General features: G+C 41.7%; 1 protein-coding gene across 1 annotated transcript in view; it reads left to right on the top strand.

The window, feature by feature from the left end:
- Positions 1–1,357: 1,357 nt before the first annotated feature.
- The window catches only part of LOC135081571 (dopamine receptor 2), a 74,474-nt gene continuing 48,585 nt past the window's right edge, over positions 1,358–27,246 (top strand). The window contains exon 1 of the mRNA XM_063976314.1: positions 1,358–2,730. Within this exon, the coding sequence (XP_063832384.1) occupies positions 1,475–2,730 (1,256 nt within the window). The 5' untranslated portion in view covers positions 1,358–1,474. The remainder of the gene's footprint in view (positions 2,731–27,246) is intronic.

Below are 27,246 nucleotides of genomic sequence, written 5' to 3' on the forward strand. Positions count from 1 at the left end.
AAGTTCATGGGGAGCTAATGGAAACAAGCAACCATTTTCTATGGCTATAGATACAGTTTTGCTCTATGAGCTAGCCGCAGAAAAGTATAAATTGTCTACGTATGCCGTACTAAATACATGTTCTTTTTGATATGTTTAATAACCCACACCTACTTACATGCCTGCCTAAAAAATGTGTTTTGATACTCATTTCATTATATTTCATTGATCTCAGTGTGTTTGTGTATGACCTCAGTTTTTTTAATTAATGGTCAAGATATTTTGTAACGACTTTTATAAAAACAAAAAAGTAATTGATATTGAAAGTATTTGGAATAGTAATTAGGAGGAAAGTAGTGAAACATTAAGCATTTAATTTTTTCGATCTCCTTCAAAAGAAAACTATTCCCAAAATTTTTTTTAATGTGGTTAACTTCAATTTTACAAAAAATTACAGCTCATCATCCGCGTTGAGTGGTGATCAAATTACCGCATCACCTTCAAACCGTTTAATTGGCAAAGATTCCATAACATTGTAAAGTTTGGACGCGCAGGGCGGGCGGGCGCCGTCAAGCGCACGGGCGGCTCACGCCCCACGGCACACAATTCGTTTGATCTCGTCCGCCGCCCGCCCGAGCTATTTGTGTACAAGGACACCTGTGATGACGCCGGTTGGCAAGACGATACCAGATCAAAGTTTAACTATTAGGTGTGTTTTGTATGGAGATTGGATCAGTTTTCTGCGAGTTACTAAAAATAGTGCTAAAAGTTATGTGCTGTAGCTGTAAATAAGTTTAGGAAACTTTTAGAAGATTTACATACTGCTTCTTTGTTTTTTATAGTTAACATTTTTACAATGTAATAAATGAATACTTTATTCTTGCTGAAATCAAATTAATGCGTTTTTATTATATCTTGTTATAAGATGAGAGTTAAAGGGTAATATTCGAAGTATTAATAACTAGTACATTTACCTATTGTAACATTGGATCAACATCTAAACAGTAGTTTTTACGTAAATAAGTAATAAACATCCATCTCCAACGTCATATTTTTTACAATTCTAACATCTACATACATATTATTACCTACCTTGTGTTAAGTTCTAACTTTCAGGTTTTTTTGGTCAAAAGTACACAATTGTGTACACACGTTTACGTTAATTAGAATTTATTTTCGAAGAATTTTTCCGTTTTCACCGGAAAAATCAGGGAGGAAAAAATATAATAATCTTTTGTTTTGCTCACAAACAATCATTTACAAAACCTCACGTCTTGCAAACAATACGTGTTAAAACACTTTCATTTTTGTTACAGAACGCGGCTAAGCATATCTGCGGGCACCAGAAAAAATATGCCAACGAAACATGTGCCAGAAATTGGAGTACGGGAATACAATGCCTGCCAAGAACGTAATCTCCAAATGGTTGCGGGCGAAACAAGGAAAACATAAACACTCACCATGGCGCTAGTGAGCAAATAGCCATCGGAAAAATATGAACGCGACCGGGCCGGATATAGTGGTGGCAAGAGGCCAACTGGACATATCCTACCGAGGCCCTGAGTACACGGTGGAGCCCTCCGGGGCCTACAATGCGGTCATCGAGTTCAACGTCACGTTCGATAACACCTCCAACTACAATCTCACAGATGACTCAGAAGAGCTTTGGAACGAATACATCAAACTCCTCCAAGATCGCGCATTACTCGTCACGTTCCTTCTTCTCTTCTCCCTGACCACAGTTTTCGGCAACATGCTCGTGATCTTAGCTGTGGTCAGAGAAAGGTACCTTCACACCTCCACCAACTACTTCGTGACGTCACTAGCAGTAGCAGACTGCCTCGTCGGGCTGGTTGTAATGCCTTTCTCAGCTCTGTACGAGGTGCTGGAACACACGTGGTTCTTCGGCGTCGACTGGTGTGATGTGTGGCGATCGCTGGATGTACTCTTCAGTACAGCATCGATCCTCAACCTGTGTGTGATCTCGTTAGATCGATATTGGGCTATCACAGACCCTATCACATATCCGATGCGAATGAGTGGAAGGAAAGCTGCTTTCCTTATTGCAGCTGTGTGGGTTTGCTCCGGCGCCATATCCTTCCCCGCCATCGCGTGGTGGCGAGCAGTGCGTGTAGAAGAAGTGCCAGATTACAAGTGTCCGTTCACGGAAAACTTAGAGTACATAATATTCTCATCGACAATATCGTTTTATTTGCCTTTGTTTGTGATGGTGTTTACGTACTACCGCATTTACCGCGCGGCGACGATACAGACGCGGTCGTTGAAGATAGGAACTAAACAAGTGATGAAATCGAGTGGTGAATTAGAGTTGACGTTGCGTATACATAGGGGTGGGACAGTGAGGCAGAGAAGTGACGCGTGTCACGGAGTGTGCACGCCTGAGGAAGCTGATCAGGAGCCCCTGACGGCTCTCCAGAACAATGGACTGTCGCGGTCTTCCACGCGTCTCACGAATGTGACGCACAATAAACATTTACCAAAAAACTTCTCGTTATCGCGCAAGCTTGCGAAGTTCGCGAAAGAGAAGAAAGCGGCAAAGACGCTGGGTATAGTGATGGGTGTGTTCATAGTGTGTTGGTTGCCGTTCTTCGTGGTGAACTTGCTGTCGGGCATATGCTCGGCATGCATCGCCCACGAGGAGATCGTGAACGTTGTGGTCACGTGGCTGGGCTGGGTTAACTCTTCCATGAACCCAGTCATCTACGCGTGTTGGAGCAGAGATTTTCGGAGGTAAGTGTACCTTAATTAACTTTACTCTAACCTAAACACAATTTTGCGTCTATACTGTTATTCAATTACCACAAACAAGGGGTAGAGTCAACCGCTCAAATGGCCTATAATGTGCTTAGATGCCTACTCACTAAAACATGGCCCTTCATTTATCAAAGCGCTTATTGAAGTGATATTATTATCCACACGGTAAAAGCTTCCGTTGCAGCCAATTTATTTGGAATTGAGTTTCCAAATTCCAATATGTAAGCGCGTTTTGAAATGAAATGCCGTTTTGGGTCTGAATCAATCCGTATTATAAAGGTTAAAATTAACTATTACCCGTAAGATGATTGTTGTGTTAAATTAAAGAAGAAAGAAAATGTAAAGAACATAGGTACTAGAACGACATCTACATGCTTGATTACAGAATTTTTATCAGGGATTTTTCGTAAGATAAAAAATATATTTTTTGTAACACGATACCTATGCGTCTATTTTACATAGCGTTGTGATAAAATTGCATTTTACGTGAAACAATGTTAACAAGCGATTCGCACTATAACAAAGATATATTGAGATACAAAAGCTTTTAAAACAGGAGTGCCTGCGAACTGCACAGTCACACTCATTTGCATATTTACAATTGTTTTAAAAGTGCAATTTAATTTTGCTACAGGAACATTATCAATGTGCATTTTTGGCCAGATCCAAAACTATTAAGATACTGAAGTATAAAACTCTCATAGCTGTTGCAATTCGTCGTTGGGATTTCATTGCGAGTGGACGTGTTGTGGTGGCTCTTAAACAGTTTTTGAATATATTTATTTTTTATTGTGATTGCCTCGGGGCTTCGCCCTCTGTGACCGCGGGCCTGCGTGTCCGGCTTTGGAGCCCCATCATTGGAAAAGTTGAGGTAACATTTTTGTGTCGCCGCACTGAGATTTGAACTTGGTTCCACTTGCGTGGAGGCCGCCGTTCTCGACCGCTAGACCAACAAGACTAGGCGCACCGCGGCGAATTTAGTAACCACAAGGAACGCACAAGATGAGTTGTATTGCATGTAAAAAACCGTGCTCTAAGGAACTATTGAGATGCCGACTGTGTACAGGCAAGTTTCATTATCAGTGCCTCAGCATTGATAGGCAAAGATTTCTTGCTATTACTAAAGAGCAGGCGTCGGCTTGGATATGTCCGTCTTGCAGCAATGTAACTCGACGCACACGATCTAATGAAAACACACCCGTTCGCCAGGGTCATTTATTACCGCATCCTACAGACAGCCTGAATATGTCTCTGGACGTGCCTGACCCGAGCATAGGCAACTCTCAGTCGTCCCCTCCCTCAACTAAAGCGATGAGTTCTACTGTGAGTAACACCGAATCAAAAGATGAAGTCACAATGGAAAGAATCAGTGCTCTTCTTGATGAAAAGCTAAATGTTTCGCTTTCGCTTTTTATGGACAGTTTTCGTAAAGCAATCAGGGATGACATTAACCCTTAACCACCTAGCACCTATTTCTGTCCTTTAACCACCTACGTGCGGTCACAGAGACCGCTAATAAATTATTGCGATTATTTTGGGATCTATGATAAGAAATTAAAGTTCGATTAAATAAAATGCATGTCTATACCTATTTGCTTAATTTAAGTGTCACAAATTAGCAAAAGTATTATAAAAATGGAATAATGTCTATGAAATAAGGAATATGGCACCAAAAATAACTATACTAAGAAAATGAGATCTTTATTCTAAAATACTTAAATTTTTCACTTCTTTTTCTTATTTTTAATAATTTAAATAAACTAAAAATAAAATCAAATAAAAAAACTAAACAAAAAATAAAAAAATTAACAAAATTGCAAAGCCTCAACTTTTGCATTTTTTCGCGGCAGTAACAACACATTTTTTGCGAACACTCCAAACAAATAGGTACTTTACACACGAAACATAGGTAAGCCGTTTTGCGTTTCTTTTTTGGATGACACGTAAAGCATATTTTACGAACTTCAAGTCATCATCATCATCAATTTTTTCATCGTCACCCATTTCAGATTTAGATCCACTTTCTTCAGCCTGCTCTTGACCAACGGTTACATCAGGTTCGATGTCGCTGCAATTGTCGCCAGAAAGGTCATCTTCGTCCGAGATTTCTTGCTGTGAAGCCATCTTATAATATTTTCGAAATTTTTACTCATTTTGATTCTAAAACAGTAATAATAAAAAGTCACACAACCACCTACGTGCGGTCACGGAGACCGCTGGCGAATTTATTTTACTTACCCTGGCCAAACGCGCGCACGTACACACTCGCCGAGCGCTAGCGCGACACCGAGTGGTGTGTAGAAAAGGTACATGAACGCGCTTTGTCGCACGCCACTCACACGCGGAAATATTTGAATTTGAAAAATCGTTGCGGTCTCTGAGACCGCAGGTAGGTGGTTAAGGGTTAAGGAAATGGTTAAGAGCGAAGTAGGGTCAGCATTGAGGGAAATTAAGGATGACTTCAGCGCTTCCAATGATTTTATCTCCGCTGAACAGACGGCTTTACGATCGGATATTGAAAAAAGCGCAAACATAATAAAGCATCTCGAGAAGGAAAATATGAATTTACAATCCGAAATAAACAGACTCAATATCCGCTTGGTTGGCATCGACAAGATCTCACGCAACTGCAACATCGAAATACAAGCAGTGCCGGAGCGTAAAAACGAAAATATTTTGGCTGTGCTCAAGAAACTGTTTGAAGTTGTGAAGGCGCCGGTGGAGGATGGCCAAATTAGCGCTTGCCGCAGGGTGGCTAAATTGAATAATGCCTCTTCCAGGCCACGTAACATAGTAGTAACCTTTTCCACCCCACGAATAAGAGACCTGGTGTTGTCTGCAACCCATAGATACCACAAAACCCACACTGGTAATGGTTTAAGAACTTCCGACCTAGATATTCCTGGTGAACCGTGTAGAATCTACGTCACCGAGCACTTGTCCCCAGAGCAAAAGACATTGCACGCGGCAACTAGAAAGACTGCAAAGGAACGTAACTACAAATATGTGTGGGTAAAATATGGACAGATATATGTGCGCAAGGACGACTCAGCAGGTGCTATTCTTATCCACAACCTGGACTCCTTAGATAAGTTACGCTAGTGTTAATTTTTTTTCTTTATTTAGTTAATTATAATTTTGGTATAGCCTGACCAGGAACATAAAAACCCTCGCCATGTTGCGGAAATCTAATGGTACTAATTTCTTTTAATGGCAACAATAACTAAAAACTTCATTGACATGTCACCTTGCATGTCAGTCTATTGCTGTCAAAGTGTAAACAAACTTTATTTTAAATGTGCGCAATTGATTTTGTGAATGAAATTGCTAAAATCTTTTTATAGTCGTGAAAGAAAAGTGGTTCACAATGTGTTAAAGTATTTGTCGAAGAGAAATACCAAGGGTTCGGACAATATTTTCATTGAATAATATTTCCAACAAAGGTTGTCAAATTGACTGACATGTTTATCGTATAGTACAGTCCACTATGAAAATTAGCTGTGGTTTGTTTCAACTACCTATTTTAAAGTTTTTTGTCACTTTCTAAGTGTTGAATTTTATGGAATTGGGAAAGAAGTACCGAGTTTGAAGCATTCATGAGCAGACATTGCAGTTGAATATTCAAGTTCTGAATTTGATTATGATGAATAATAAAATAAATCCTACTAGCTCGATTGATGGTTTCATTTAATTTATTTAAACCAGGTTACCTATAATAATATGTTTTCGTTAATTTATGAAAATATTAAATTAGCCCGTAATCCTGAATCCTGATACATAAAGTTAGCCTATTAATTTAACACAGGTACGACTGTACTCAGTGTTGCACTATCAAATGCAATTGATGCGCCTCTGTGCCAGGGTTTTTATGTTCCTGGTCAGGCTATAAAATATTAATTTCTCAATATGTATAGTATGTTCTATCAGAATTTAGGAAGAGCCAGATCCAAATTGAAAGATATCTATTTAAGTTTATTGAACTGTGATTATGATATTGTTTGTTTAACGGAAACTAACTTTGATTGTGGTGTGTACGATAATGAGTCTATAGATAATAGATACAGTGTTTTTCGTAGGGACCGCGAGAGCTCTTGTTCGGTAAAGCAGAGTGGGGGCGGCGTTCTTCTTGCAATAAAGAACAATATTAATTGTGCCCGTCAATTCTCTTGGGAGAGCAGGGTCGAGGACATTTGGCTTACGATTTTTTCAGATAAATTGGGTGAGGCTTCTTTACATGTATGTCTTTGCTATTTGCCGCCTGACCTGCCATATGACGATATCAGTGCGTTCCACAGTAACTGCCAGAGGGTTGTTCTTGACTCAGCGCCTGGCGATAACTTTCTTATACTGGGAGATTTTAACACCGTAAATGTGACCTGGGAAAGACTTGACGTATCAAAATCACTCTCGGCATCTAACCCTCGAGACCACAAAGCGCGTTTGCTCCTAGAAACAATGAACACTTGTAATCTTTCTCAATTTAATTTAATTCCTAATGGCAATAATCGTTACCTAGATTTAGTTTTTTCTACCCTGCCCGCGTGCGCCATTGCCGTTGTTGAATCTGAACCTCTGTGTCCTCCGGATTGCCATCATCTAGCGTATGTCATAAACATAACTGGAGTTATAGTGGATAAGCCACTGAAACCCCAAAACAGGAAACGATACAATTTCGACAAATGTGATTATGTTATGGTTAGATCTGAGTTGTGCGATATCAATTGGGAAACGCTTCTGTCATCTGCTGATATTAATGCATGTGTTGACATTTTTTACAATAAAATAAATGAAATTATTTCAAAACATACTCCGTACAAAAGAAACTCTTCTTATAAATATCCCTCGTGGTATAGTTCAGCATTGATTCGCTGTATTAAGGAAAAGAACAAGTTTCATAAACGCTACAAAAAATACTCCAATCCTCGAGATTACGACACTTTTTCACTGCTTCGGAGCAGATGCAAATCACTCATACTCGACTGCTACAGGACCTATCTATCAACAATCGAGAAGTCTCTACCCGAAAATCCTAGTGCATTCTGGCGTTATGTGAACGATAAAAAGTGTGGTGTTACTATTCCTAACCAAATGACATTCAATAATAAAACATGTTCGGATGGTCAAGGCATTTGTGAACTCTTTTCGGAATATTTTGGGTCAGTTTATGACTTGTGCACTCAGTCTGCTGTATTGGTGGACATGCCTGATGTGCCTAATTTCTCTTTGCATAATATTGAAATTACCGCGGAAGATATAGACACAAAAATTAAACAACTTGACACGCGTAAAGGCCCTGGTCCAGATGATATTCCACCCAAATTTGTTCGATATTGCTCTGAGGAACTGTGTTCTCCTCTTGCCATTATATTTAATAAATCTATAAAGTCTGGTATTTTTCCCACTCGCTGGAAGGTCGCACATATTATACCCATTTTCAAAGCGGGTGATAAAACAGCATGCGCTAACTATCGGCCTATAAGCATCCTCTCTTGTTTGGCAAAATTATTTGAGTCACTCGTCTACACTACTCTTTACTCTCACTTGAATAAGTATATCACGAACAAACAACATGGCTTCGTTAAAAATAGATCGACACTTAGTAATTTACTAGTTTTTAATAACTATCTCTGTCAAACTTTTGCTGTTAGAGGCCAAACGGATGCAATTTATCTGGATTTCAGCAAAGCTTTCGATAAGGTTAACCATTACTTGCTCTGCCAGAAACTATCCCACTATGGGATCCACGGATGTCTGCTACGGTGGATAATATCATATTTAAAAAATAGGACTCAGCTCGTTACTGTGAAGGGTTACACATCTTCACCCATACCGGTCACCTCTGGGGTTCCACAAGGGTCGCACCTTGGACCGCTCCTATTTGTCATGTTCATCAATGACCTGACTGACAGACTATCCTCTCATGCCCTCTTGTATGCCGATGATCTCAAGATTTTCACGAGTGTTGATAGGAAGAGTAATGCTCTGGTGCTGCAGAACGATCTAAAGGTTATCGATGATTGGTGCTCGTCCAATAAAATGTCCCTCAACGTAGATAAGTGTTGTGTTATCACTTTTACAAAAAAGAAAAATAGATTTGTACACTCTTACTTAGTGTCCGACCGAATTTTCGGTTTCGGTTTCGTTTTCGGTTGAGTTTCGGTAAAAACACGAGTTTCGGTTTAGTTTCGTTTTCGGCGGCAAACTTGCCGAAACTACGACCGAAACCGAATGTGCATTCGGGAGTTTCCGCGCTGTTATCGGTCATGTTCGGCGCGTTGAATGAGTAAATGAATCCGATCAAAGCCAATGTCGTGATTCGCTCGCTTGTTTGTTTGCTGTTAGTTTTGTTTTGTTGTGGTATCGAGTTTTCGAGTGATTTATTTTGAATTTGCTAAGTTTTATCTCGTTTTATGTCGTTATAACATAAGAGCGGGTAGTAGGTAAACATCAAAAAAAATATTCAATTTGACTGATAAAAGTATAATCAAGTTTAATGTAACCTATAAATTTTTTTTTGGTTCGCAAATTTCATGATATACCTACGTAAACAAACATTAGTTAGGTAAGTTAGTAATGACTATAGAGCATTTCATGGTGATAATATTATAGATTCAGAGTTTCAAAGTTCATTTTAGTATTTATCACCAAGGTATCCAAGTGGCAGTACAGTAGATACTAACTTACGTACCTACTACCAATTTTAATTTGAGAAATTATTAAGGTAAAATACCCGACCTAGGGACGGGTTATGTAGATGTCCTGAATATTGCGAGTAATTGAAAAAAATCTAGCCTATAAATCCTTCTTTTTCTTTTTTAATACATAATTTGATACCTTTTAGAGTAAAAAGGCGCTTTATATGTTCAATTTTAATGCAATTTAAAGAGAAAACAATAAATACTGACTAATTATAATAACGTTTTCTTTATTTTTCCCTCAAAATATGAGCCTTGTAAGGAAGTTTCGGTTTCGGTTTCGGTTTCGGCCGAAATGGACACCGTTGCCGAAATTCGTTTTCGGTTTCGGTTTCGGTCGTAAAACTAGTTTCGGTCGGACACTACTCTTACTACATACGCGATCAATTAATATCCAGAAGGGACACCGTCAGAGACCTAGGTGTTTTGTTCGACGAGCAGCTAACATTCCGTCCACATTACGACCAAATTGTTAAAAAGAGTAATCGTGCCTTAGGATTTATAATAAGAACTACGAAAGATTTTAGGAAACCTCGCAGTGTGCTATATCTGTTTAATAGTTTAGTCAGAAGCATTCTAGAATACTGCAGCCCGGTGTGGTCTCCATATTATAACGTCCATATTGAAAACATTGAAAGAGTCCAACGTAGATGCTTAAGATACATATCACGCAAGAATCACTACTGTCGTTCACTAAAAGACTATAGTGAAAGGTTAACGGAGTTTGACGTAATTCCTCTAAGTACCCGCCGCAGAAGATACGACCTACTTTATCTGCATAAAATCTTGCACTCCCGGATAGATGCTCCAGATCTTCTCTCCTCACTCAGTATTAATACCAGACATAGATCCCGTGGGTCGAAGTCTAACATCTTCGCAATACAGGCATACAAAAACAATACTTCTTACTACAACCCTCTAGTCAGGATGTGTCGCGCATATAATGAGTTGGCTCGTGCGGGCAGGGACATAGATGTATTTAATAGTAAATTTCCTCAGTATAAAAAGGCTATATCCGACTTGCTCAAAAATGACGAAACGACAGCGTCTCCCGGTGGGAACGGTGGGTAATGTCTTCTGGGTAATCTTTTGCTTCCGTCGTAATCACCGCAATTAGTATAAAATATCTAATAAAATTTCATAATATTGTGTTGTAACTGTTAGAGTTAAGTTAGAACTTTATTTATTTTTGGATAGTACTTGTAATTTAATTTAATCTATCATGCTGTGTATACTAATTTTGGCTTACGGTCCAGTATGTAATTAACACTTTTTCTTTACGATGAAGCCCAGACTGTAAACTGTTTGTATACCTATTACAAATAAATAAATAAATAAATTAATAGAAACTTATGTGTATTTCTGTTCTAAAAAATAAATATCTTAAACCGTGAACCCCAACCAATAGTGTCGTATTTTGGGAAGAAATGACGTCATATTACATCTAAAAAAGTCGAACATTTCCAATAAAGTAGCATTAACATTCTGCTCGACTTTGCTCTGTTAGCGCTGTAATACGCGACAAACCTCTTTTTTCCCGTCAAAGTGGATAAAAGTGGAAAGAAATACAGCCAACGCGTTGACAAATATTGGACCAAAGTTAGAAAACATGAGTTACTTACTTTCAGACTTGATCAAGAGTTAAATTGTCGCTTGACACGTTTTCAAGTAAATGTGATTCAAACCGTGTCAAAGATTAGGTCATTTATGATTTGAGTGGATTTAATGGACTTGCAGATTAATTAATCGGATTTCTTTTATAATTCTAGGATAACACTAAGAAACCATCTGTCAGATCGATTAGAACCAGCCAACGCCTGTCTTTCTTTTCACATAGCATCTTAAGAGGACTTTATACTAATCTATTTCATGAATAAAAATTTATTGTGCGCTATTCAAAAGTGGACCAGAGTTCAAAACGAAATAAGTTTGGCCTTATTAAAGTATCATAGAATAAATAAATGGCCAGAAATTCCATGCTCATTTCCACCCTAAATATCATGTTCTCAATAATTGCGCCGTTCCGTTCCTCGGCTTTGAATTTTTAAAAGAAAAATATTTTTTTGTATCGGATGAAAGAACTTGAAATCCTTTAGACGTGGATTCCGAATCTCTAAGATTACCCCTTCCTTTGTGCCTATTTAAATTTACTTCGCAAATAATTTCAAAGTATTATTTGGGTCAGCAGAACATTACCACTAATGGTATGGTTACGTAGAGTAATCAATTAATTTAATTTATTCGAATTATGTCTTACCGAAACCGTATTCTAGGATAACAATGTCATGATAATTGCTCCGTTATGTTAGGGAATAGAACCTTGAAGCTGCTAATTAGATGATTTGTAACTTAGGTATCACGATGGTGTAGTTTCCCGGTAAGTTACTTTTTAAGCCATAGTCCAATTCTGGGTTCGGTTGAGTGATTGACTCGTGAGTGAGTGTAACGGGACTATTCCCACCTCTCGTTCCCACCACTGCAACTCCTGTGTAGCCAGGATCTACAGCTTGACCGCCACAAAAACCCAACCAATGAAGGTCAAGTTTGTCCCGGGGGAAAGTTAAACTGTCATTGGACCCGCAACGAAATTAATCAGAAGAACATAGGAGGAGTTCGAAATTAAGGTTCGACTTCCCTCCATTGCAAAGCGGATGACAGGTGACAAACAAAGGTTTAAAACCTTTAAGAAAAAGATTATGCACCACGGACAATAAATTAAATTAAGGGGGCCTATCTTATGAGCAATTAGCAACTACCTGCCAATAATATTTTTCACAAAATCGCTTAAAAGCACGGAAATTTTTCCGTGTCGCGCGTGAGTGAGTGTAAGACAACACATTCTTGCATTATGAAGAACTGCGAGTAGGCAAAAACTGAAACAGCGCACTATATCAGAGCAAGTGTCGCTTCTGTCACCGGACACAATTAAATAGTCTATTACCCACTACCTTTTAGGGATCTATTCATCTACCCTCACATTTACTACCTACTCTTAATCTTTCTTTATTCAATAGCCAAATAAGTCTATTACAAACTATGTTGCAGGCAGAAAAATATCCTATTAGGTTTTGGCAGTAAGTACGTTGTGCCAACGTAAGTATGCTAACACTCTTACGTAAACTGACAACAGGAAATGTCTCTAGGAAATTGAGCTTCTTGCTACATTTTCAGATTATAATATAAGTTGATATTGGTAATAATTTCCGCTTCTCTTTATTTATTACTTTTAAAAGCCAATCAAGCACTACAGTATGTAATTATTATTATGACTATAATTAATGCTTACTATTTGCCACATAAAATCAAATGCAACTTTCGCCCGTAAAGTAATACTTTATTGCACGTTATTTGTTTTTAGAAACATTACTATGAGGTCTCACAGCGCGCGTGGACGCACTGGGTGGCACACGAACCAATCACATAGCTCTAATTAACGCTATGCGTTCGATTTGCTGCTTCACTTAAGAGCGTTTACGCCGTTTGGCGCAAAAACAGTACTTTTTCAACTCGTTACAATCATTAACCAGTAATACTACAAATATGTTATAGGCATAAATAGTTAGGCAATTTCGTCGTCTAAATAGTTAATTGAGAAAATATTGCGATTAGTTTAGCATTTAAGAATTCTATCAAGATAAGTCCACACAGGTTTTGTAAATTTCCACTTTAGCGTCAGTTTACAAGCTGAAATTTTTATAAAAATACTGTGAAAACGATTTAACAAACATTTATATCCTATAGCATAGATCCTTAGGCAAATAGTTATCTGAGAAAATTTTTAGATTTAAGCATTTTACAATAAGAAATCACAAATTAAAAGAACGTGAAATACCCAAAAATCAAAGTGATTTTTTCACCAATATTCTTCCTTTATTCAACACAAAAATAGCTTAATATAATAGAAGAATATCTTATCTAAAATATTTACTTTGAAATTTAAAATAATCCATTGTAATTTTTTTTCTATGAGTATTTGAAAAGTACTATAAAACGCCGCGCACGAATCGTTCAAATTCAGTCATTCGCTTCGCATCGCTCGCACGGTACGGACGTGCGCTCCGCCTCGCCCGCCCGCTCGCATGCGCTGCGCTCCGAGTTCTTCGAGCTTATCGCCCTCGCTCTGCGAGTCTTGTTTCTGTGGTGTTTTGTCACAATTACGTGGCTTGCCCGCGGCTGCGCTTGGGATACCTAACGGTGATAACGAACAAGCGTAGTTAAACGCCTTTCTAAAGGCGGTTCGGTTCGATTGGGAGCGACCGACAGTGCCTTTTTCAAGGCGCTGAAATTTCCTGCCGCCGCCGGTATATTAGGCTGTGAACCTTGGCCTCCTGGAAGGCACGTTTGAGAGGGTGAGGCGTTCCTCCTCGCCCTTGAGACACTCGGTTTCATAGTCTTTTCACTGCCGGGCGTGACCCCCCCTACCCCTCCCTACTTTCCATCCCTGAAGGAGCGTATCCCTGGTTGTTTTTGCGACCGGGGCCCTCCTGAAGGACTGCTAGGAGTAGGTACTCACCCTACGTCGCGGCGTTGCTACGTTGCGGCGTAGTTACATTGGTTAGGGCACACTTTTCCCACTCACCCCGCACGGTTTACACCGACTGTGCGGGACTTACACACCGCTATAACCACCGAGTTTCTTGCCGGCTCTTCTCGGTGGTTGCGACTTGCGAACCGGCGTAGATTCACGCGTCGCGAATACACCCTCCATGCCATGGACACGGAGGAACTCTTAAAGTTCCTCCGGGCCACTCACCCGGAGGTCCTCTCCGGGTTTAAAGCCCACATACGGGCAAAGACCCTCGCAAGCTCTGTGTATGAGGAGCCTGCTTCCCCTTCATGTCCCGAGGACGCCATGTGCGATCCGAACTCGGCCCCTCTACCAATCCCGCTCACGAACGAGCACTCTATTGTGATAGATCACCAATCCCATGCCCCCAGTAGGGACATGGAATGTGACTCTGTCTCAGACGCCGATGACGGTGGCTTCACCACCGTCAGTCGTCCGAAGAGGACCCGCAAATCCGCGGCCTCTCCCCCTCCTTCCCCCCCTGCGAAGGCGCTGAAGGCCAACTCGGGCCTCTCTCAGCCCTCGCAATCTTCCCAGCCATCCGGCTCGCAGTCGAGCACCGGGCGGACTGTCAGAGTCCCCCCAGTCTTTGTCCAGGACAAGGCGTCCTGGAACAAGATTTCCGGCGCGCTTAAGGAGCGTCACATTAACTTCTCGCACGCTAAGTCGTGCAACGTAGGAATTAAGGTGTCCTTGTCCACCTCCGACGAGCACCGAGCCCTAACGCGTTTCCTAGATGAGAACCGTATCGGTTATCATACTTTCCCCCGCGAGGAGGAAAGGGAGCTGCGGGTTGTTATCCGTGGCATTCCCAAGGAGCTAGACTCCGCCTCCATCTTGGCCGACCTCAAGGCCCAAAACTTCCCCGTCAAACAGGTTCATCGTCTGTACAGGACTCGTACACGTGAACCTTTTGACCTTGTCCAAGTAGTCTTGGACTATTCCGACGAAGCGAAATCGATTTTCAACTTGAAATCGGTTTGCTTTATATCCGGGCTCAAAGTTGAGCCACCCCGAAAGCGCGGCGCTCCCGGCCAGTGCCACCGCTGTCAACATTACGGGCACGCTGCCCGTAATTGTCACGCCCGTCCTAGGTGCGTCAAGTGCCTAGGCGATCACGGCACAGCCGACTGTGTCCGTGACAAGGCCACAGCCACCGAACCACCGAGCTGCATACTGTGTGGTACCCAGGGTCATCCTGCGAATTATCGCGGTTGTCCCCGGGCCCCACGCACTCAGCCGCGTGCCCCCATCCCCTCTGCCCCCAGGCAGATCAATGCTACTCGCAACTTTGCGGTAGCAAGTGAGGCTCCTAGCCTCCGTCCTAATAGGCCCAATGCTTGGGCTAGGCCTCTGGCCTACACCCAGGCAGCCAGCCTTACTCCCGCACCCGCCCAAACAGCTGTGGCCCCACCCGCGCCCCAGCAGGCTCCTCAACCCCACCCAGCCCCTAAGGCTACGCCAAAGGCACCTACCCATCAGGCGCCTAACCCTAGTCCCCCTGCCCCTAAGGCACCGGCCCACAAAGTCCCGGCCCCTCAGGCCAAGCCCCAGCCTACACATTCACCTGCGGCTGACATTAAATTGGTCAGAGACTTCTTTGGCCAAATTAATGTCGGCGAGATGTTTGTGATCGCCGCAAAACTGCGCGCGACTAATGGCGAAGGCAACATCATGGATAGGTTATCTATCCTCGCCGAACACGTAGACTTTTGCTACGCTATCTCTTCTTTCCACGCTCCGTAATGGCTAATCCCACCGCTAGGATCAAACCCCGGTCAATCACCTTAGCTTTTTTCAACGCTAACGGTCTTAGACAGCAGAAGGACGAGGTTACTCAGTTCCTTACCGACCACCAGGTCGACATCTTTCTGGTTCAAGAGACCCTCCTAACACCCTCTATTCGCAATCCTAGGATAGCGAACTACAATATCATTAGACACGATAGGCCCACACGTGGCGGCGGCACGCTTATTTACTATAAGCGTTCTCTGCACTGTGCTTTAGTCGATCCCCCTTCTCTCTCTAACCTAGAAGTCTCACTCTGTCGGCTAGCCATGACTGGACACGAGCCCATTCTCATCGGCTCGGTTTACCTCTCCCCGAACAAGACTCCCTTAAGGAGCGACTTTGAGGCCCTGTTTGCTATGAATAGTGCAGTCATTCTTGGCGGCGACTTTAATAGCAAACACACTCATTGGGGTTGCGTAACATCCACTGCCAACGGCATGATGCTAAGCGAACTCTCTGAGGAACTCATTTTTGATATCTTAGTCCCTATGACGCCCACTCACTATCCTTACAATGTCGAGCATCGGCCCGACATTCTTGACATGGCAATTCTAAAGAATATAGGCCTCCGCCTACACTCTATAGAAACCATGCACGCGCTCACTTCTGACCATCGCCCGGTCGTACTCCAACTAGGCTCTCCTGAGTCTACACCCACTATGAAGACAGTTGTGGACTGGGACAAACTCAAGGTAAAACTTGGGAACTGTCAGAGCCCACAACTGTCCTCAATCCCCGACGATATAGTTTCGCCTCACGAAACTATTCACGCGATCGATGCCCTCACTAGTCACATCTCGGTCGCCATCGGCGACTCGTCTAGGCAAGTGCCTGCGATGGCTAACCACCGTCTCAGGTTGCCTGACGACGCGCGAGAGCTATTGAGGGCAAAGAACGCAGCCACTCGCGATTATGACGCTTATCCAACCGAGGAAAACAGAGCCCGCCTACGTTCCTTACAGCGCGCTGTCAAGGCTCGTATTGCGGAACTCCGTAACAATCAGTGGGATGATCTACTTAAAGAAATCTCGCCATCTCACCAAGCCTATTGGAAGTTGACGAGAGCCTTTAAGTCCGACACCGTAGCGTCCACGCCACCGCTTTTACGTCCCGATCAAACGCTTGCGTTTGACGACGACGCCAAAGCCGAATGTCTAGCCGACAGTCTAGAAGCACAGTGCTCCCCCAGTACCCTCCCAGTAGACTCTGCCCACCTCCGCATGGTGGACAGCGAAGTCGAACGTAGAGCCGCCCTCCCTCCGACCACAACCCTAGACCCGACTAACGTCGACGAGGTGCGAACGATAATCAAAGGTTTCCGTCCCAACAAAGCCCCCGGCCCGGACCGTATCTCTAATAGAGTCTTACGCGCCCTGCCCGCCCCCCTAGTATACCTCTTAGTTGCTATTTTCAACGCGGCCATGTCTCACTGCATCTTTCCCGACGCGTGGAAAGAGGCAGAAGTCATTGGCATTCCGAAGCCCGGTAAAAAACTGGCTGACCCCACAAGTTACAGACCCATCAGTCTCTTAAAGACCATGGGTAAGTTATACGAACGTATAATTGTTTCTCGATTAAGAGATTATGTTTTTTCTAATAATCTCTTAATAAACGAACAGTTTGGCTTCCGCGCCTCACATTCCTGCGTACAACAGGTGCACCGCTTAACGGAGCATATACTTAGCGGCCTCACTGCTAAGCCACCCGTAGGGACAGGAGTGTTATTCTTCGACGTAGCGAAGGCATTCGATAAAGTCTGGCACAACGGCTTGATTTACAAGCTTTACGAACTCGGTGTGCCTGACAGTCTCGTGCACATCTTACGTGACTTTTTATCGAATCGCACCTTTCGTTACCGAGTAGATGGCTCCCTCTCCTCCCCCCGCCCCATAAGAGCCGGAGTCCCCCAGGGCTCCGTGCTCTCGCCCATCCTCTTTTCATTGTACGTCAATGACATCCCCAAATATCCGCATACGGATTTAGCCCTCTTTGCGGACGACACCGCACTCTACAAGTCCGGACGTAATCGGAATTACGTCATCTTGGCGCTCCAACGCGCAGTCACACAATTAGGCGAATGGTTCAGGAAGTGGCGTATCGAGGTAAATCCCGAAAAAAGTGCAGCAGTGTACTTTTCTAGGGCTTTGTCTGCGAAACGTCCTCCGGTTCGCACTCGTCCTAATGTCCCCACCCATCTCACCTTATTTGACCAAACTATTCCTTGGAAAAGTGAGGCCAAATACTTAGGTGTCACCCTCGACCAGAGATTAACGTTCGCTCCGCACCTCAGACGCGTCTTGAGCCGTGCAAACCACTACATCCACCGACTCTACCACCTAGTTGGAAGGAAAAGTAAATTGTCACTTAGAAATAAGTTGACAATTTACAAAACCTGCATCCGTCCAGTGTTGACTTACGCCAGTCCGGTGTTTGCTCACACTTCCTGCACAGACCTTAAGAAATTCCAGACCCTCCAAAACAAATTCTTACGCCGAGCCGCGGACGCCCCGTGGTTCGTGCGTAATACGAATCTCCATAGAGATTTCGAGATCCCATCGATTGATCACTTTATGAAAGAAGCCTCTCGCCGCTACTTTGATAAAGCGATCAACCACAAGAACCCTCTTATCGTTAGCGCCGCCACGTATACACCCCAGAAAGATGTCGCTGCCCAATACCGACGACCTAGGCATGTCCTAGACGACCCGGACGATCCTATTACCGAATTTCTGAACACAGACATCACTGCCTTAAGCACGCCAACTACTCCACAACACAGTAGCTCGTTACACCGTACTCGCCGGCGAGTACGAGGCCCTGCTTTTCATTTCGGACGGTACAGACATGTACCGGGCCGGTTCTCCCCTATCCGTCCCCCGGACACGGCCTGAGCCGAGGTCCGAGCCTACCGTGGCGCCCTCAGGCCGCGTCCGTAGTCCCCTCGATCGGGCCCACTAGAGTGAGCCCGCCGTAGGCTGGACTTTGGTCCAACACCGCGGTGGGCAACCCTCTTGTTGGGTTCGCCACTGATCGGGCGCCTTATGCGCTCGATACGGCCCGATCGCGAACGTCGGTCTGCGACCGACGCGGACGAGCCTGGGCTTCGCTTCGCGAAGCCCACACTCGGCCTCGTCGGCACGCGCACCGACGATCGCCAAACGGCTAGAGTACCTTCTGTACTCGCCACTCTGCCCGGTGAAGCTGGAAAAGCTCCTCAAGCTACCAGCGCGCGTCCCTTCAAAAAAAAAAAAAAAAAAAAAAAAAAAAAAGTTCAAATTCAGTCCGCCTCGAGGCGTTCCAGAGTGAGGTCACGTCGCTCGGTGCTCTGCTGACATGTGTCACGCGTACGTTGATCTTTGACAGGTAGCTGGATTTTTATAGTGTATCCGCAAAATCTTGGTGGTAGATTTTGCGATCACGTGGTAATTAAAATATTTTATTGTTATTTTTCATTACAGTCTATTTTTACTACAAATTATATTTCAGACGTAATGAAAAATAAAATTAAGTTATTTTTAGCGATGAAACGAAAACGAATGACGAAAATTTGGAACAGCAAGTTATGTATGTATACCTACTAATGTTATAAAGAGGAATAAAACTAATAATTTATTTGCCATAAATAGGTGGTTACAGAATAGTTAATAGGAATGCTCTGCCAGCAGGGTCCCACCTAGTTGTAGGGGGAACATACACAACATATTACAGTCGGTAATCTTTGCGGTAGGTACCTCGGATTGTAGTTAGTTGGACAGTGGTCATTTGACGGCCACTTGAATCGTCTCACCCCTAAGCTTTTGGCTACCGCTGGCGCACTAAGCCGGTTGATGCCTAATCTCGGAGGCCCGGCTGCACTGAGTCGCTGACTATACTTTTGCGTCGCGCGTTATATGGTCCTATATGGGGCTCGAGTATGGCACAGTGCTGTGTAGTCGTGGAGCATCCTACTGTTCAAAAAAGCGCAACGCATGATATCACTGAGGCACAGGCTGAGGTAATTCGTGGATACCGCATAGTATCCGCAGTCCGTCTATTCCCGGTTGTGGACACTGACTATGTCCCTACTGAGGATAAATGGGAAAAAAATTATTGTCATTAGTGGCGACGTATAACAATCCTACTAATATTATAAATGCGAAAGTTTGGATGTCTGGATGTTTGTTACTCTTTCACTCAAAAACTACTGAACGGATTTTGTTGAAACTTTACAGTATTATTGTTTATAAACCAGATTAACATAATTATAGGCTATAATTTACGACGATATGTGACAAATAAATTTCAATAAATAAATAAGACGTGTCTAAAAAGCGCAATCTATCGTCATTGGTTAAAATCTACAGCGCTGGACAAACTACTGTTTTTGACGTTCGTAAATATTCATGCGGGGGAAGCCGTGAAACGCCATCTATCAACATGATAACAAACAACAGATTTTACGAACTAAGGAGTAAAACGAGGTCCACGCGTACGAATTATTAATAAAATTAATAATATTTGTATTCATCTGGTCTTACTTGACTTTTACTTTACGTATGTCATGCACGATGACATTTGCGTCAATATTTGTGTGCGTCCCCACTAGGCATAATTGGGATGTATTTTTCTAATTTGTCATAAGTTGTGAGAAAGCCTGTAGCTACAACTGGGAAAGTATGTGTCACCACTGGTGACGTGCACCACGAGAGGTGGAAACCAAAAGGCATAGGCTTGAGGATCTAGGCCCTAGAGTGCTGAAGGGTACGCCTGGCCGTCAGCCAAATTTTACGTCGCACCATAGAGGCAGTTCTGCCTGTATTAGAGGAGTGGGTGCGACGGCATGATCGCCTCACACAAAGGGCGACCCAGGTTCTACCGGGCCATGGGTGCTTCGGGCCATTCCTCCACCGTATAGGCCGAGAGCCTGTAGATGGTTGTCAGTTAACACTGCAGTGTTGGCACGTGAGTCACCGCAGCAGACTGACACGCTCCAACAGTGCCCAGCCTAAGCGAACGAGCGGCGGTTGAAAATGACCTCTCCCTACCAATCGGGAAGATGCGTGAGATAGATAGATAAATTGTTTATTTGTTGTAACACACCTTTTTTAATGCTTTTAACACACACATTATGTATAGTTGCTATTGAAATTCAATTCAATATCGAAATAAAGTTAGTTAGTCAAGAAACACACTAGGTGACGCCACTGGTATTTTGTTACACAGGTTAGTAATAATTTCAACAGTTGCAACATAACAAAAGTGACAAAACAACATAAGATAAAGATGACTAGCGTTTCAAATAGTTCCCTGCGTCAGAGTGATGTGTGCCGCAGCGATGCAAAAAGCAAAGAGCTCAGTATAAACACTACCCTCAAAAGGGCAGAACACTGATTTTCAGCTTTTGCTAGAGAACGCATGAAGCGTACAGGTACGGAATGAACCCGCTCGCTTTCGGAAACAATATCTACAATCTACATTAGTATAAAATATATGATGAGACAAATAATGTTATGGTATAGTGTGCTTACTTTCTGTGAAAGTGTTCTTTCACAGAAAGAAGCAGTGGAAAGGGGGAGCGAGAGGCCTCAGCCGACACTCCGGTTATCCGCCGCCGACACCCTGGGCGCAAGAGGACAGCTTATGGTCTCCAACTGTCCCTTCCTAACAGGCCTCGGTTGCTAGACATGGAGGTGTCTGGTGGCGGCTAAGGACGAATGCTACAGGCAACAGCCAATGGCGATGTCCCGCGTTCCCTCATATCACTCATATGGATCATGGCAGAAACAGTCAGGTTTTTAGTGGGTGTAGGGGCTACCCACCTTCTGGTAGGAAGAACCCCACATAACCCACTAGCTGCCCCCGCAGCTGGTGGGTATGAAATGTTATGCATAATCCGGATAAAAAAAGAATAGTAAACAGGAAAAGTTTGTTTTGAATAGAACCGATTTGAAAAAATCTCTCACCATTAAAATTCAAATTTTTTTCTGCTGAACATAGGCTGTATAAAATATTCTCAAAATAGTAAAAAACCTTTGATAATTTAGTATTTGATAAAGAATTTACGTATTTATTATTGATTAGGACTAATGTATACCATTATTTATAATTATGGAGTCGGTGTTGGAAGATTTGAAGATTTTATAGTTTCCTTGAGCTGTCACTTGACAGCCTGGCACACTTTTACGATGGTGGATCAAAGTATTTTGGTTTGACTATAGAGCGTGAGAACACGCACACAGTCATAATTATTTTAGTGTGAATAAAACTAGCATCGAAATTACCTAAACTTGACATGCCACGCTAGACGTAAACGCTCTTAAGCAAGCATCGTTTGTGAATACGGGCGTCTTTATCTATCTTATTTGACAAATTGATAGAACTCTGAAATAGGAAAAAACAATTGAAAATAGAATTTTTAATCATAGTCTACCTAAAACACATTTAACCTAGGTGCCGATCACCGACTTTTAGTTGGCCGATAGTTGTGTCGGGCAATCAATCAGTATGGAGATGTATGAAAGTGCGCACATTACACCGATTTGGTAAGTATCGGCCGATTCTTCATACAAATTAAAATCGGGCCCAACTATCAGCCAACTAAAAATCGGTAGTCTGCGCTTAGGTTTACTGATAATTTTTACTATGATCCTAAACTTATGTCCAAGTGGCACAAACATCAATGATTACGTACATCGTGGCCACTAATACGACTTGGGCAATCACTTAGCTGTTGATGGATGGCTTAACCCTAAAACCGCGGCGTAGGCTATATTGCTCAATGCTTAATCATTACAGAAACCATATATCAGCTGGTATCCGGATATGGATCTGAAATCAGGATAAGTGTATGTCAAGCGAATTAACTTAGGGTCCCGTACAAATTTACCTTTTTTTTAACAAAATGTCAAAGTATTTGTTCAAATTGTGTTTCAAATTCTTTTGTTGGATGTGGATTATAGAATATACTTTATGGATATCACGTCCTATTTATTACTACTCCACTTTATAATGAATAATGTAAACGTTTGTGAAGATAAATAAATATTTGTCACCCTTTCACCTAGCCTTTCATCCAAATGAAAGGATTTTGACGAAACTTTACAGTAATATTTTTAAAACATCAAATACATATTATTAGGCTAAACTTAGTGAACAAAAGCTAGATTCAAAGATTAATTATTCACTGAGACAAGGTAATACTTACAGTAGATATTAAAATAGATGCACCGCAGCTTACAGCTAGTAAATATAGAGCTGAACGTTTGTCCCTACAACAAAAAATTGTTGCCCCATTCTGTCTTGTTACGGATGCATCAAAACGTGACACGTTTTATCACCGCAGCATAACCCTGATTTATTTTAGCTTTAACCTTAAAAATTCGCGTCGAAGCAAAATGATTTACCGAGGTTTAGATAGGTAATGAGGCTAAATGATTTATGGCAGCGGTCGCAGCTAAATTGACATCTTCTATCTAACAATTTAACAGGACGTGCGTGGAGTTTCTGATATATTGTAGATTGGAGACATGTTTTAGAAGCTTTTTAGAGCTGTTTGAGCGATAAGAGCATTAGAAAGTACGTTATTTACGTTAGTTAATCAATCAGTTATGTTCAGTAAGTTACGTACGAGTATAAATTTAATTTATTAGTACAGAATTCTGCAAAAGAACACAATTCAGGTTTAATTTCAGCACAACCCGAAAAAAGCTTTATTTTAAAACTCAGTATTACCACAAATTAATCACTATAATTGCTATTAGTGTTCGGTGTTAGTATATTAATCCAGCATAGGTATTATATGATTTTGTGGCTAGATAAATAGTTAATTCTTTCATGTGCAAGTAACTAGGTACTGCAATAAAGACAAATATAACTTCCAGGATTCGTTTCTTCAAACATTCATTGTTTAGCAGAACCGGAAGGCTCTAAAAATATTTAAACAGAAGAAAACAAGAAGCTTTGCACAATCTGATAATTATTGTCAAAACCGATCAATTATTAACGTTCTGTTAAAACGCGATTTTCTATAGATTTTGTATGGTGATATTGACTAACTTTCATTTTTAATGCAACTAAAATATAATACTTAGTTGATTGAGTTTCCAAAATCAAAACGGTAAGGCCCTTTAAGTTTTTTTTTGTAATTATTGGCAACAGATACGGTACGGTATTTGTATTACGGTAATAACAAATGTAATAAATACTCTATTATTAATTCAGAACAAAATGTTCCTGAAACTGCAGTGTTTCAATGAGAAAAGGCTCAATTAAGAGCGCGCCAGCAGCAGCAATCCTTTGTCATGCATGAGTCCACACGTCTACTGCGCACCAATTAGGCGCGCCTGTCTTCTGAATGTTGACCGCTAACTAAATATCCATCGCCATGAAGACCTGAAACCAGACTGAAACTGAAAATCATCGTTGAATTTTTCGTGGTATTTTGTTACACAGGTTAGTAATAATTTCAACAGTTGCAACATAACAAAAGTGACAAAACAACATAAGATAAAGATGACTAGCGTTTCAAATAGTTCCCTGCGTCAGAGTGATGTGTGCCGCAGCGATGCAAAAAGCAAAGAGCTCAGTATAAACACTACCCTCAAAAGGGCAGAACACTGATTTTCAGCTTTTGCTAGAGAACGCATGAAGCGTACAGGTACGGAATGAACCCGCTCGCTTTCGGAAACAATATCTACAATCTACATTAGTATAAAATGGGTCCATATTCGGTTGCATAAAAAATATTGTCATAATTTAAGAGTGCATAAAGTTTTTTGGCATACTCATAATTTCGCATAACGTTCATACAGAATAAAATCATAAGGCATATTTTTTTTGCCATAACCACTTTTATTATAATAATATTTTAGTATATATTTTTTCTGTATTCTTGTTTTTTTAATAAAGATTTCTAGGCATAACATTTATTGGCATCTAAACCAATGCCATAAATATTACCATTGATAATATACAAAATACCATAATGTTAACAAATATGAAATATAAAAATGTTATACATATAAAATATAAGTTAACAAATATAAATAGACAAGCAAGCAAGCAGCAAGCATGCAATAAAACAGCAAGCACGCAAGCATGCAAGCAAGCTGCAAGGAAGCATGTAAGCATGCATGCAAGCAAGGATGCAAACAAGCAAGCCTGCAAGCAAGCAGCAAGCATGCAAGCAAGCAGCAAGCAAGCATGCAAGCAAGCAGCAAGCATGCAATCAAGCAGCAAGCATTCAAGCATGCAGCAAGCAAGCAGCAAGCAAGCAAGCATGCAAGCAAGCAGCAAGGAAGCATGCATGCAAGCATGCAAGCAAGCATGCAAGCAAGCATTAGGATTGCCTTATCTCCGGCGCTGCGGGAAGTGCGGTCCTTCCGCTCTGGCGTAACATATACCCGGCATGCCATGCTCGCTTCCGCAGCTTCGGCTTGCTGGTCGCCTTCGGCGACCAGCCTCAGCCGCTCCAGCTCGCACGGCTGCCGGATATATGTTACAGCGAGCGAGGACCGCACTCCCTCCGCGCCTCCGGCTTTTAAATTACACTCTAGTATAGGGCAGACTAGTACCACGTGGAAGAGACCACGGCCAGTCGGGATCTACATAATTCCAGACCAGGCAAACTTAATGTTGTAAAAGAAATGTGGACTGTATAATATGTGCGTTATAATAGATAAGAGGGATTCGAGATCAAACAGAATGTATTTTCACGAGCTTAAATTTTCTAAGAGACAGGTCAAAAATTAAGAACAAAAATGACAATGACACAGAGAATTACTTTTTACAAATCTATAGACCGAAAGAGTAAAAAGGGGAAGGAGGATCGTTCGCAACATCACAAATACATAATTATTTACTCTTCAATGTTGGTTGCTCTTATAGACAATAATTATGACTTTAAATGTTATAAATAATTACATTATGTTTATCGTATTTTATTAAAAACAAACTTTAGGTATATAAAAATTATGTTCTTTACATTTATGATTATTTAAATTATGGTATTGAAAATTAGATAAAGTTATTATTATGCCTAAGAAACCATTATGCATTTAGTAAACTATGCATATCAAAGTTTATGCAAAAAAACGTTATGCAAATCCTGTTATGCCAAACTAAATTATGATGAAAAACGTTATGCGTCTGAGAGGGCACCCGTATAAAATATATGATGAGACAAATAATGTTATGGTATAGTGTGCTTACTTTCTGTGAAAGTGTTCTTTCACAGAAAGAAGCAGTGGAAAGGGGGAGCGAGAGGCCTCAGCCGACACTCCGGTTATCCGCCGCCGACACCCTGGGCGCAAGAGGACAGCTTATGGTCTCCAACTGTCCCTTCCTAACAGGCCTCGGTTGCTAGACATGGAGGTGTCTGGTGGCGGCTAAGGACGAATGCTACAGGCAACAGCCAATGGCGATGTCCCGCGTTCCCTCATATCACTCATATGGATCATGGCAGAAACAGTCAGGTTTTTAGTGGGTGTAGGGGCTACCCACCTTCTGGTAGGAAGAACCCCACATAACCCACTAGCTGCCCCCGCAGCTGGTGGGTATGAAATGTTATGCATAATCCGGATAAAAAAAGAATAGTAAACAGGAAAAGTTTGTTTTGAATAGAACCGATTTGAAAAAATCTCTCACCATTAAAATTCAAATTTTTTTCTGCTGAACATAGGCTGTATAAAATATTCTCAAAATAGTAAAAAACCTTTGATAATTTAGTATTTGATAAAGAATTTACGTATTTATTATTGATTAGGACTAATGTATACCATTATTTATAATTATGGAGTCGGTGTTGGAAGATTTGAAGATTTTATAGTTTCCTTGAGCTGTCACTTGACAGCCTGGCACACTTTTACGATGGTGGATCAAAGTATTTTGGTTTGACTATAGAGCGTGAGAACACGCACACAGTCATAATTATTTTAGTGTGAATAAAACTAGCATCGAAATTACCTAAACTTGACATGCCACGCTAGACGTAAACGCTCTTAAGCAAGCATCGTTTGTGAATACGGGCGTCTTTATCTATCTTATTTGACAAATTGATAGAACTCTGAAATAGGAAAAAACAATTGAAAATAGAATTTTTAATCATAGTCTACCTAAAACACATTTAACCTAGGTGCCGATCACCGACTTTTAGTTGGCCGATAGTTGTGTCGGGCAATCAATCAGTATGGAGATGTATGAAAGTGCGCACATTACACCGATTTGGTAAGTATCGGCCGATTCTTCATACAAATTAAAATCGGGCCCAACTATCAGCCAACTAAAAATCGGTAGTCTGCGCTTAGGTTTACTGATAATTTTTACTATGATCCTAAACTTATGTCCAAGTGGCACAAACATCAATGATTACGTACATCGTGGCCACTAATACGACTTGGGCAATCACTTAGCTGTTGATGGATGGCTTAACCCTAAAACCGCGGCGTAGGCTATATTGCTCAA

Source organism: Ostrinia nubilalis, chromosome 20 (assembly GCF_963855985.1).
Source record: "Ostrinia nubilalis chromosome 20, ilOstNubi1.1, whole genome shotgun sequence".
Classification (NCBI taxonomy): Eukaryota; Metazoa; Arthropoda; class Insecta; order Lepidoptera; family Crambidae; genus Ostrinia; species Ostrinia nubilalis.